We start from the raw sequence: 14,314 nt of genomic DNA on the forward strand, positions 1-14,314 counted from the left end.
GCCAGGCTAAGGCAGTCATGGCCCTAGTTGCATCCACATGTGTTGGTCCCCACAACCCCTTGGCAGGGGCCACCCATATGGCTCAGGGAGGAGTCACTATTACTCCTTCTTCTGGCAAGATAGAGCCTCCCTCCTGTCCTGACCGCTGCTCCTTAAGCAGGCTGGGGAAACTCCCAGAGGAGAGAGGAATGTTCTTACCCACCCAAGCAAAGAGGTCCTGCCAGCAACACCCCAACAGAGCTGCAATGTGGGCTGACAGCAAGGGTACTACACAATGCTCAGTGTGTAGGGCGTCGTCCCAGAGCAGTAGGGCTTTGAAAGTTAACACCCCATTGGAATAAATGAGGAGGTTAACACCTCTTTAGAACCATTTCTTCAGGCTGTCTGCAGACACCACTGCCGTGGTTACACTTGGCTTACATTTCAAGCTTTTATTTTGCAACCACAAGGTCTGAAATACAACTTTTGAAAGTGAAAACTTCAATTCTGGTGATTGTTTGGCTTCAGGAGCCATGGCTCTGTGCGTGTGTCTCTGTTGTGCTTATGCCTTGGTCCTGTTGCCAGTTTTTATGATTCTATTTCACTATCTTGTCCTCTTCTCTTTTGGTGTGAAAGACACACCAAGGGAAACAAATGGTGCTGCTATTAAATGCTCAATTGATAAGCTGATTTTTTTTCTCTAATCTGGGGGCTGTAAGAGAAGTGATTTAAAAAAAAAAAGTTCCTTAAACACTGTAGTGGTGCTCATGTAGACTGTGGGAGTTGGTATGCTCCATCTTGAACAAGGTGCTCAAACATTGCATGCTGGGGTGGAAGGATGATCTTGGTCTTGTGATCAAGGCAAAGGGGAGAGGCCTGGATTTTGTTTCTCATCCTGATACTTTGTCACCTTGAGCAAGTCACTTAACCACTCTCTTGACTTCCTAATCTGTAAAACATACTGTCCTGGATGTGGGTATTGAGAGGCAAAATTATTTCTGCACTGAGAGTTCCTTGATAGAAGGGGCTGTCAAGTGCAAAGCCTGTAGTGCTGGGCTGATGCTGGAACCTGCGGGGCTGCATCTGCACATTGAAGGTTAAGGGAAACCTTTGTTTTAGGACATGAACTTTAGGCTGTTGAATTTCCTAATATTTGACTATATGGTAGGCAAATCTGGACATCCCTGCTTCTGCTAGATACCAACCCAGATAACACTTGATGCCAACTAGGGTAATAAGATAAGCCACTGCTAAGTGAAACGCTCCTTCATGGAACTTAAAAAAAAAAAAAAAATCTTAAACACAAAAGGTCACAATGCCAAGTGTCAGTTTGAGAAGTAACTACACAGTATGGTGAAAGCATTCTTTCTAATTGATCTTTGGACATTGCTAAAGCTGATGGTTTCCTGCCTTTCCCTATTGGCATTGTGGGCCTTATGTGCAGCGATTTGAAACCTAGAAAAGGAGCCTTTTGTACATGTTCACATAGCAATGGAGGTTGGGTAGAGAGGCCCCTTTGAAAACTTCATCTGTAGATGATATGGCATGATTAAAACAGGTGATGGTGCAAGTGAGTTAAAGTAGCCTGATGTGAGGGAGAATGAGAAGTACCACTCTTAAAAGTCAGAGATGGAAAAGACTTACTAGGTTGTCTTTCACTCTCCTGTCTCTGATGTATGAGTATTCTTTACTGTCTAGTCTCCAGTGCTTTGTCCAGTATCAAATGACTCAAGCAATGAAATACCCACTTCCACTATTCTATATGTTAGACCAAAACTCAAGACATGGTGGTGAAAGTCTCCATATATCTTTAATACTCCCCTAAAGGATGCAATTCCTGCCCTGCTGACATATTTTCCAGGAAGGAAATTAACCTCAATATCCTCTCTTCCAAGGCCTGATGTTGCAATGACCCGGATGGCCAAAGGCTTGGACCCAGGTCCTTTCCTTCAGCCACCGGGGAGTCTGGCATGCCATTGCAGGAGCTTGTGACCCAGCCATCTGTCCTCTGCCACTGAACTGCTAGGCCACCTTTGGGTGTGCTGTATCCTGCCTGTAAAAATTGTGCACAGGGATTTTCTTGCAGGTGCACCACTGCTCTGCATAGACAAATGAACAAAATGACCTGTGAATACTTTACAACTGAGTGAACCACATCTGGAAATGCCTCAGGCTATGACCTTAATTCAGCCAGCTGTGGTCTAGTCATTAGGTTAGGCCACCCCACTGTCCTTCAGCTCACATGAATAAAAGGAGGTCAGCCACCCTAACTGTTGTCAGGAGTTCAACAGTTAGCTCAGCTAATCTTTATTTTACTGTGCCAACAGTTCCTGAGTCTTTTCATTATGTTCTATTAGCTCTGATCTTGAGCAAAAGCAGCTCTCAAGAGAGTAGTCTGAAATAGCTGGGCTTTGAGATCCTCTGACAAGAAGCTGTAAAATTGCTTATGATTCAACTCTGAGATGCTGAGCACCAGTTGTTCTCATTGACTGTCATGGAAGCTGTGGTGGCTCAGGACCTTTGAAAATCAGGCCTTGGCTCTGTTTATCATTTAACATTAGTGGATTCATAAAGTGCATGATTGATGAAGAAACCCATGATCAGACTGAACTAAAAGCTGGTTTTCCCCTTCTTAGCAATGTAATGTCACCACAAAGTACCACTCATTCACTTTTGTAAAATGGATAGAGACTAATTTTCATGCTTCATTTTAGAAATCTTACCTCTGATCTTCCTCATGAATGCTTACTTCCTCAGTCTCCCTCCTCCCCCTAAAAAATAAATTAAAAAAAAAAGTTCCCAAATAGTTAAACATACTTCTTATTTTGTTACTGAAATAACTCTGATTTGTGTCTTCCTGGTCCCTGTTGACTTGCAAAACAAAAAACAAGCCAAGAATTTTTTTTATTCTTTCTTTATTTGCATAAAATCCCCCAGTATATTTAATGACTGATCTTTATTTTTCCACTACAGAAAACAGTGAAGAGAAAGCCAAAAAGAATGCCAGCAAGCCTCAGCTAGATGAAATAGTGCCTGTATACAGACGAGACTGTCACGAAGAAGTGTACGCTGGCAGCCACCAGTACCCAGGGAGAGGAGTTTACCTCCTTAAATTTGACAACTCCTACTCATTATGGAGATCAAAAACAGTTTACTACAGAGTTTATTATACTAGATAAAGGTGTTGCAGTGTTGGAGGCTGGGGCTGTGCAGAAGACATCATTTTATTCGGAATTTTCTTCAAACATAATGGATCTTTTGAGTCTGTATTTTACCCTGTCTGGTGTATCTATACGGTTTGTGTGTGAACTTTAACATTAGAAGCTGGGATTTTTCTGCTGCACAATTGTAATGAAGATCATGTTGGGCTTAGCACAGGATCTCCCAGCCCTTAATGGCATCAGGAGGTTAGCCAATGAAATCACTGGCTCCCAGTGCTTAGACTAAAGTCACACTAACTGCATATACAAAACCTCCAAACTGTTACTTACACACGCAAGCACGTAGTGTCTGAACAGTTGTTGGTATGGTGTTGCCTGGTCTATGTGCTTTGGGAAATTATGATAATTTGTTATTAGAGGGGGTCTCATCCTTAATGGGCAGAATCAGATACGATTTGCAATGTAGCAAGTCTCTCCCTTAAACTGTATTCAGATGTCAGATTTTTACACCATTAAAATTTGAAACAAGTTGTCTCTCTTCTGTTGTCATGCAAGAGGTAACTTATTCCCTCTCCTAAAACAGTGTAGTGAATAAAAGATGAATGGCATTTGTTTTCAGTGGGGCTGCATAGTCTAGATCAATACAACAGTACTGTAAAAATGGAGCCCCTTGTCTGACTTCAAAATTGGAAGATATACCCTGGATAGCAATTGAAAATATATGTAACTAGTGACACAAAGCAGAATCTGAGTGCCCCCTCCACCTACTGCTAGCCCTGGTGGGATTCTGGCACTGAACCAGGGGATGAATAAGTTCTTACCTTGTTTGCTGATTTGCTGTACGGGTAGACTTCAAAGTGAAATCAGTTTTCTGCACAACTCTCAGCTTTGCTTTGTGTTTTTTGTAAACCTAAATCTGCACATAGTGCATTTAAACAATTATCTGAATCATTTTGGTGAAGTGTAGGGATTAATGTTGCACTAATATTATGGAAATCACTGCCAGGAACAACCCATTTTAGTTTAATCTGGGGGTACTTGTGTGCAAACCCTCCATGCTTTAATTCTAGTTTGTAATTATGTTTTTCAGGGAAAAGCAGAATGTCCCTGCAGATCCTTAACTAGTTTAGCTTTAATCTCTCATGCCATATTTCATAGATACTGTTGAAGCATTTTCATAGTTTGTGCTCTGAAAACAAATACCGATGGTTAACTGGTGCATATCTGCAGTAACAGTGCACTTTCTATGGAGCTTTGCTTTGAAGGGGTGAGAGGGGGTTCAGGTATGCTAAAGGTGAACTGCGCATTCTGCATGGGTAATACACTTGATTACTGTTGCATCTTTCTCAAATCACTTATTGCAGTAGGATTTCCATTGATTAGTTGCAGCTTGTACAGTTCCATAACCAATAGGGATGGTGGAGTTTGTGGGGGGTTTTGTTTTGAATATGTGGTTTGTATGTACATGAGTCACTTTTTTTTCTCATACCAACTGTGGAGAGAGAAGCTATAGAATGCTTAACTTGTCTTGGCATTTGGTTCAGCAACACACTACCAGCTTATAGCTAGCTAGTGCTGCTCCATCCAAAACACTTGTAAAATGTTCTGCTCGTGTACATACAGTATATAGGCCATGGAGTTAGGAAGTACCTTGCTTTTTAAAAAAACAACCTGTATTTAAAAATGTAAAAAATAAAGGCAGGCACTAATATTTCTTCCAGTTTTTGATTTAGATTTTGTCCATACAAAAAAGTTGGACTTTTTTCTCTAAAATAAAAAAAATATAATTGTTCTTGGGAGCGGTGTATGTCGCTTTAAATGGCAGCATTTACTGTCACGTGTTGGATGTCAGAACTTTTCAGTTTCCGAACTTTTTTTATTGCCTCTGGCTGTTTAGTACAGTACAAGTGCGATTTAAAATACCTTGGAATAATATATTTAATCTTAATTAAAATACATTTATCTGTAACCTTGTTGGTTTTTTATTAACTTTACCACTGTAGATGGCTGTTCAAGTAGAACATGCTAATGTTTTTTTTTAAATGCCCTTCCTGTCTATAAAGATTCACAGTATACAGCAACCTTTTCTCCCCTACTCTTCAGTTCTGCTATACTTATACCCTGCCCCGTGCCTGCTAATAGTTATCAATTAAAAACCACAAGGCTGTGTGGACAGTTTGCTTGAGGATGTGCATTGGAGAAGGTTAATGTCCCTCTGGGGTGGAGCTTGTCTGCACATAATGAGTATTTTCATTACCATAGTCGTGGCTAGGGTGTCCTACTATGCTAGACACTGCACCAACCATTCCTGCCTTGAGGTGTGTAAAGTCGCTAGAGACATGGATCTAACAGAGTAAACATGTGATGGTGTCAAGTAGCATGTTTGTACCATAATTTTTTTAAAAATGTTGAGTGGATTAGGCAAAGGAAGGGAGCACGAAGGGCTCACAGAGTGCGGTTAAGATGAAGAGAAACTGCTTTGGGAGGAGGGTATAAAACCAAGCCAGAGTGTCTCTCCACTTAAAACTTTTCCCTCCGATTCCGTGCTCCAGCACCTTCTGGGGGTACTGTACCTGCTCTTTGCCAGTGTGTCTGAGCTCTGGCACTGAAGCCTTGCTGGAACTTTTCTTCCCCATAGCCCATATTATCTTAAGGAAGTAGCACTGCACACATCCTAGTTTGGTTTTGAAACCTTCTGTCTCTTTAAAAAAAAAATACCCCAAGTCTGACTCAGCCCCTCATGATTCAGCAATCGAAGTTAATGTTTCTACCCCAACATTAGCTTAAAACCTCTCTGAATATGAATTTAGAAGGACTGCTCTAGTATTGAAAAACTTGTCCTAAAATATATATTTCTCCAGCAACTGCTAATACTACTTTGTAAGTAATTGAACCAAAATTAAAATGGTTTTCTGTAGATTCTGCTACCTGAAGAGATACTTGTGCAAGACACTGCTGTGAATGAGGTGAGGTTAGTTTTTTGTGTTTACTTCCTATGAAACAATGTCAAACATACTGAGGGCTAAAAATATATGTAGCTTTGGGGGGATTAAAATTACATAATGTAAAGCAGAAAACTTCCTCTGTATCTTAGCTGATTGGATTGATTCCTGCTGTGTACAAACTTGATCACTGCTCTAGCAGGTACCCAAAGAGAAATATCTGCTTGGAACTACTCCTTTTCAATTGCCTCTTGCATTATGCACCATGATGCAGTGTGATCCTCTAGCTTACCTTGCTTCTGTATACATGCTCAAGCCTGGCCTACACTAGCAATTTACATGGGATAGCTGTGTCTCTCAGGGGTGTGAAAAATCCACACCCAAGAGATGAAGCTATACCCACCTAACCCCCAGTAAAGACAGTGCTACATCAATGATGGAAGAATTCTTCCATCAGTCAGTCTACTACCTCTGCTGGCATAGATAGTGTCTACACTGAACCAGTGCAGCTGCACTACTGTAGTGTTTTTAAATGTGGATATACCCCTAGTGTATGTGGCTCCAGCCCCATACTTCACACTGAAGCCTAACCTTGTCTTACAGATTTAACATTTCCATGAATAAACTGACTATAGCCAGTTTGTGTTTCACATTTATTGATGACAAGTCTGAACCAGTGTCTCAATCATCCTATTAAAACTCAGTTCAGTAGGAAGCAGCACTGTCTGGTAGTTATAATGCAGGAGTCCTAGCTATGCCCAGCCTTAATGCAGCTTTCATGTATTAGTCACCAGCTTCATAAATGGATTTGGGCATCCACCTCCAAAATTTAGAGCCTCAAAACTCTTCCTTAACTACCATCTAACCCTGTAGGCATCAAAATTCCCTAGACCCCCAAGGTTCTGCTGGTGGACATACTATGGCACCTGATCCTGGTAGGTGTTCTCAGAGCCCACTTAAGAGCATGCCTTGTGAATTAGGTCCTACACAAAACCTAGCCGGGGGAGATGGAGGAGCCCCACCACTCTCCCCTTTCTGGGCAAAACCCTTGTGCTCACCCAGGACCTAGGAGACCAAGATTCAGATCTTCCCTCCTCTGCTCTGGAGCAGGGTCTTGAACCCAGGTCTCCCACCTGCCTGGGTGTCCTTGGGTAATCTCACTGTCTCCTGTTGAAGCTGTTCCAGATGTATAACACAGACATTGCTGCTGGGACTGGAGACAGGTTTCCTGGGAGTGTACGCTAATCACTAGACTAAAATCCATCCCTCTGTATAAATTAGTCATTGGGCTGAAGTGGAGCAGCTTCAATAGGAGAGCTTGAGAAATACCCTCTGGCACCATCATTCTTCATGAGAAAGGGCTGAGCTGGCTTAGGTACCTAAATCTGGGACAGGGGTCACAGCTATGATCTCAGCATTTCCTACTGCCTAGCTTAGGCAGCTGCCCAGTCAGCAGGCTGGCTTGTGAATCACTTTCTCATAACTCTGTCCATGCAGTGTACAGGGAGCCTAGGCCAGGGCTGAGGGGTCCACTGGCTGGCAGGGTACCTGTGGATGCAGCTCTTGGTAACACTAGCTCCATTTCTCCAACTGTAAAATGGGATCAACAATAGTCACCTCCTAGGCGGCTTGATTGGCTATTTGCTTTGAGCTCGTTGGATGGGAAGCACTATAGAACTAATGTGTGTTTTTTATCTACCTACCTAGTAGATGGACCACCTCCTGTGGCAGATAATTTTACTGAGGTTATGGCTGTATGTGGAAAGACTCTTCATGTTTGCTTAACATTGTAATTATACAGAAGTCCAGCTAATTCAAGAGGCAGGCAGTAAACATTGGTGGTTACAATGCACTGTGAAACATTGTGGCTAAAAATTGAACGGAAGTGACTGACTCAGAGGTCCCCCTGAAAGTGACCTTTCAGTCCCTCCCCCAAGGGAGCTGAAGAACAGTTCAAGTTGATTCTACCCAGTAGTTGTTAACCATGGGCTGGCCCATGGATAATGAGTTGGTCTCAAATTCTTAGTAGACAAACTTGTATCAATTAAATGGCCAATATTATTTTGAATCTATATAGGCTCATCCTTAACTGTGGAGCTGCCACTAGTGCCTCCATAGTTAGAACAGCTACATTAAAGAGGATAGAACATTTTGCAGAAGCAGTAAAGGCTGATGGCTTCAGGGCATAAGCCGATGGCTTCAGGGCATAAGCCAGCCTGTAAGGGAAAGTTGTTAGTGGCTACCAGCACAGCCAGGATAGTGGACTGGAAACGACCACTGCTCTGAGAGGACTGAATAGGCCAAGATGTTGAACTATCCTGTCATCCCTTACCTGCCCTGGCTCAGGGTCAGGCATTCTGACAGTTTCTGCACAGTAAAGCCAATTTTTAAACCCTGCAGGAGGGCCAAGTTACACCCAGGATGTGCTTGGTCCAGCACGGATGGGAACCTGTGTTGATACCATGTCCTTTAACCAAGAATGTGTTTACAAGGGCTGACGAGTCATTTAGCATTCATAACTGAGCCAGAAACTGCAGGCAGATGTAATCACTAAATAATTTTCACTATAACCCTGATCCTGTGACAACTGAGGTCACCGGTACAGGCTCAAACCCTGAGAGCGCCAGTCTCAATCCTTCAAGAGGCAGGAGGAGCCGGAGGGTCTCGCTGCTCTGTAGGCTGGCCCCACACTAACCAAAGTCCAAACAGTCCATAAGGTATTTCTAGGGTGCCTATCACTCTAGGTGCCTCATATAGATGAAGTTTGTGCAACACTCCTTTCAAAACCAATCAGAGTTGGAGGGTGAGGTTAAAAATGTAACACTTTAGTTTTAGTGTGTGTGAGAGAAAACTAAAGATTGCATCTCAAAGCAGAATAGCCTTTCCTGTGACAGAGACAAATCAAGCTGCTTTTTCATTGTGCCCTATACTATTAACTCATTGAAAGAGATCACCTCCCCGCCTCAAGCTGTCCCTATCAAAATCCTCTCTGAAAGCTGTTGGGGGAGGGACAGTCTAACTCCAGAAATACAAGGAGTAGTTTATGGTAAAAATACAGATTAGAAAATTACAAATAGACCAGCTTAAAGCCATAAATAAAACGTGCAAAAGTCTTTTTTGGCAGAAAGCCTAAAACTGGATTCCAACATTCAAAACCGAAAAGGCTTCTCCCTTGGGGCAAGAAGCTCAAAGATTAATATCCCAGCGATAAAGATTTAAATAATGTCCCCAAACAGCCGGGGGAGGAATGACCATTCTATGTAACCATAATAGGGTGAAACTGAAGGAACAACTCTCCCCCCCCCCCAAATCTGCATTTATACACAGCTGCATTCAAAGCATTGTACAAACCAACCAATTTTTTTTTTTTTTTTTTTTTTTAATACTAGTCGCCTGTACTTATTTGATGTTATTCAAGGCGAAGGCACTGAAGTACAGATATTCTACTCTTAACATGCTGAACTGTCTCCTGAAAACTGCATGAATGTGCTGCCACCCAGGGATTCCCTTTTGGAAAGGGCCATTCCCTGCTAGCCACTGAGGCTGGCTTTCAGGTTCTTACAAGAATCTAGCCCTGTGTGTACAGTGAGCAAGAATTAGCAATTTTATCTTGCACCTTCCATCTTTTGTCTGGAACACGTTCGTGTTGGGCACACCACTGAGTACACTACTTTGCCGCTTTCGCCTGCTGAGTAACCTACAGCACTGACTTGGCCCACAGACTTGGAGAAAGGTTCTACCCACTTAATTCATGGTACTACCCGTGGCTCCGTGGGTATTTTGCCAGGGTAAAAGCCTGCTGCAGGACTGGGCCCTGAAGTTAAAACAGCTTTCTGGGCCTGGTATAATCCTCACTGTCTGTGGAGTTACACCCGGAATGATTTGGCCACACTAGTGTTTCATTCCTTTTACCCCAACACATTATGTTTGATGCAAGTTAAAGGGGAAGACTGTCCCTTGACACAATCCTATCTTGGAAACAGGCAGATTTCAGTACTTCTGTTCCTTACAGTTCCTCTGAGAGAGACAAGGTGGGGGTGAGGAAATATCTTTTAGTGGACCCACTTCTGCTGGTGTGGGAGACAAGCTTTTAAGCTTCAGGTCTGATGAAGAGCTCTGTGCGGCTCAGAAGCTTGTCTCCCTCACCAACAGAAGTGGGTCCACTAAAAGATATTACCTCACCTACCTGTCCCTTCATATCCTGGGCCCAATACAGCTACAACTACACCCCAAACTCCTTCAATAGCAAATCCTTAAAAGCCAGCCTGTCACCATTCGTTTGTTTACCTTTTGCCTTTTCCTTTCCGCATGAAAGTCAGCAAGGTCAGTCTCCCTTTTGTTTATCAGGAGTTTGGCTTGCAGGTTCTCAGGGCTATAAAAAATTCTTCATATACTGTCACCAGACTGACCAATCTTGATAACACACATTGCTTTACACCAGGGGTTCTCAGCCTGGGGGTCGGGACCCCTCAGGGGGTTGTGAGGTTATTACATGGGGGGGGTCGCGAGCTGTGAGGCTCCACCCCAAGCCCCGCTTTGCCGCCAGCGTTTATAATGGTGTTAAATATATTAAATAAGTGTTTTTAATGTACAAGGGGGTTGCACTCAGAGACTTGCTATGTGAAAGGGGTCCCCAGTATAGAAGGCTGAGAACCCTTGCTTTACACCTTCAAGGCATTTTACCCATAACTACTTAATGCTACTCCTTTACCTTCTTACAGGTATGATTATCTCCATTTTACAGATGGGAAACAGAGAGGGATTAAGTAATTTGCCAGACACAAGGGACTGAGCATTCAAATTTGTGAATTCCTGTCTCTGATCAAACCATTTCTCTAAGGTCCACATGACTCAGACATGCCATACAACCCTGCTGCCATTAACTTCAGCCCCAGTGTCAGTGCCTGGAGCCCATGTGAGCCTGAATGATGCTCTCTAAAGGCCACATGACCAGCATGGAAATACACTGCTATTCTTGGGAAAGAATTACAGGTAAGCAGTAAGACTTCCCCTCATTCCCAATCCCAGCTGTAACTGATTGGTACTTATCTCTGCTCCTGTCATACTGCAGAGACAGCTTCAGCTGATAACGGAACAAGCGTCAGATATTTATTACACAGGCAGCATTTTGTCTTGTCTAAAGCCAAACATGGAAGGTGCGTGCCTGTGATAGCTGCTTCTAGAAGCCTGCACGCTGCCCTCTCGCCATTCCTCCCCCTCCCACACCCCCTGCTATGAACAAGGAGAGGCCTTTCTGGCTTCTCCATCTAGTGAATACCTCCACTGGCTCTTCCTTTGGCTGCAGCTCTTGGCACTCGCACTCTTCCTCTGCTGGAAGGAGCAGGCCAGCAATGCCACTCACAGCTGACAATGCTCTCGGCCATCAGCAGTACAATACCCTCCTCCCCATGGGACCCAGGGAGATCAGAGTCCTCTACCATAAAAATGGCTTGCTTGGTGCCAGATACCCATGTCTAGACCCAAGCAGCAGCGCAAACTTGTGGTCACTGTACCCCCCAAGCTGTTCTCTGCTGAAATTTATTCATTTGCACTTTGAATCCTACTTCTGTTGAAGTCAATAGGGGCAGGATTCAATCCTTCACTTTACCCCTTGGTCCATTAGTTTCCAGCCGCCAAAGGTGAGCTAGCAAGCAGTTAGGATGGTGCCTTTCCTTGCTTCTTTAATTCATAGTTCACAGCCACAAGGAACCATTAGATCATCTAGTTCAGTGGTTCTCAACCAGGGGTCTGGGTACTCCTCGGGGTAAGCAGAGGTCTTCCAGGGGGTACATCAACTCAACTAGATATTTGCCTAGTTTTACAACAGGCTACATAAAAAGCACTAGCGAAGTCAGTACAAAACAAATATCATATAGACAAATGACCTGTTTATACTATTCTATGCCCTGAAATGTATGCATAATAGTTATATTCCAATTGATTTATTTTATAATTATAAGGTCAAAACGAGAAAGTGAGCAATGTTTCAGTAATAGTGCGCTGTCACACTTTCAAATGTTTATGTCTGATTTTGTAAGCAAGTAGTTTTTAAGTGAGGTGAAACTTGGGGGTACGCAAGACAAATCAGACTCCTGAAATGGGTACAGTTGACTGGAAAGGTTGAGAGCCACTGATCTAGTCTGACCTCCTCCCTAACACCCAGTTAGCCCTGTATTACGCACAATTACTTGTGTTTGACGAAAACCACCTATGTTTGGCTAAAGCATATCTCCGAGAAAGGCATGCAGTCAATTTGGGGACAGCAAGAGACCATCAAGTCCACACTTCACTGGGTAGTTTGTACCACTGGTTAATCACCCTCACTGTTAAGAATTTGTGCCTGATTTCTCCTCTTTTTTGTCTGACTTTAGCTTCCTGCCATTGGTTCTTGTTCTGCCTTCTTCTGAATTAGAGACATTTAGGGTATGTCTACACTGCAATTAAACACCTGCAGGGGGGCTGGTAGCTGACTTGGGCTAAGAGGCTATTTAACTGCAGTGTAGACATTTGGGCTCAGGCTGGAGCCTGAGCTCTGAGACCCCCAACAAGCAGGGAGGGTTCCAGAGCTCGGGTTCCAGCCCAAACCCAAACGTCGAATTAAACAGCCTCTTAGCCAGAGCCTTGTGAGCTCAAGTCAGCTGACACAGGCCAGGCACAGGTGTAATTGCAGTGAAGACATACCGTTCAGAGTCAGTATTTTCTCCTTGGGAAGGTACTTACACACTGTAATCAAGTCACCTCAATCTTTTGCCAAACTCACAGACTGAGCTCCAAGCCCCTCGCTATAAGGGGTCATCTCCGGCCCTTCAAGCACTTTTGGTGGTTCTTTTTGGTACACACTCCAATATTTTAACATCCTTTAAAAAATGTGGACACCAGAACTGTACACAGTATTCCAGTATCGGTCCCACCTATGCCACACACAGAGGTAAAATCACCTCGCTGCTCCCACTTACCATCCCCATTCACGGATCCAAGGATCGCATTAGCCTTTTTGTCACAGCAGCACACTAGGCGCTCATGCTGAGTTGCTTGTTCGCTAAAGGCTGGGATTCCCGCGGGGCACTGTAACACTGAACACGGCATTGCCTGACTTCTAGGTGCTCTGGGGCCTAGTGGACTTCACAACCCAGTTTAGGCACCCTGACAGTTCACGGGGAGAATTAGGCCTTTAAGAATGGGATTCAAAAACGACAGCATGCTGGGCAGGGAGCTGCCTAACCTAGCCAATAAGAAATCCTGAGGAAAGGGGTGTGGCCTACACCCCACCCCTCAAAGGGAGTTAGGTGCCTACCTCTGGGGGCCAGAGAGAGGTGCCTCCTCCTCTCAGGATTTACAGCCTTGAACCATCTCCTGGAGTGAGTTCCTGTGGGGATCGGGGAATCTGTCAGTGCAGCTTATGAATTCTAAGTGACATTACAAAGTTATTATGGAATTGCTGTATCATGGAACACCCCGGTCTCAATAAGTATTCACCATTGCTGACAGGGCCTGTAGCAGGTACACACAAACTGGAGGCCAGTGAGGGGAACTTAACTTTAGCAACTGGGTTTTGACTGGATGATAGGTATGCTAAGGGAATTTGCTTGAGCTGGAAGGAGACTCATCCTTCTCTGTTTGATGGGAGGGAGGAAGTGAAGCAGTGGAAAGTTTCCAAAGCAGGAGAAAGGGAGCAGGTGATGACTGAAGCAAAGGGTTATGAAAGCACTCACAGGAAGAAGACTTGGAGAGACGTGCTCAGGAAGTCTGGGCAGGAGGAGGGAAGCAGACAGACTGACCAAGGTCAAAGGAAGCAAGCTGACCTGGGGGAAGAGAAGGCTGCAAGTTTCAGAACACAAGCCATGCACTGGAACAGAAGGATGTTGGACAGAGCAGGCCTAAAGGACTCCAACCCCAGCCTCAGGACTTCCCTGGAGCGGTGAGGAAACCGAGGCAAGGAAATGCATGTAGGGTTTATTATTCTTGTGTAGATCTGCGTATTTCTCATATGATTAAGTAAAGAGCAATAATGTGTTAGACTTCTGTGCAAAGTGTGTGTGTGTGAGTGAGAGAGAGAGAGAGAGAAACCAATAGTCTGAAATCTTTGGATGAAGTTCTGGGAGAAGGCATGTTTAAGCTACAGGGGGAGGCGGAGGAATCAGCACTACTTCCAGAGAGTGAACAGCGGGACTGTGTAGTCACACTCTAAGGAGAGGGTGCTAGATAAAAGGATCTTCTCCCCAAACTTGTGCC

The 14,314-nt window shown here is 44.0% G+C and overlaps 1 protein-coding gene across 1 annotated transcript in view; it reads left to right on the plus strand.

Moving 5' to 3' along the window:
- The window catches only part of ACBD3 (acyl-CoA binding domain containing 3), a 41,187-nt gene extending 36,078 nt beyond the window's left edge, over window positions 1-5,109 (plus strand). Inside the window, exon 8 of the mRNA XM_045011021.1 lies at window positions 2,953-5,109. Within this exon, the coding sequence (XP_044866956.1) occupies window positions 2,953-3,158 (206 nt within the window). The 3' untranslated portion in view covers window positions 3,159-5,109. The remainder of the gene's footprint in view (window positions 1-2,952) is intronic.
- The last annotated feature ends 9,205 nt before the right edge of the window (window positions 5,110-14,314 follow it).

This window comes from Mauremys mutica, chromosome 3 (genome assembly GCF_020497125.1).
Source record: "Mauremys mutica isolate MM-2020 ecotype Southern chromosome 3, ASM2049712v1, whole genome shotgun sequence".
NCBI lineage: Eukaryota > Metazoa > Chordata > Testudines > Geoemydidae > Mauremys > Mauremys mutica.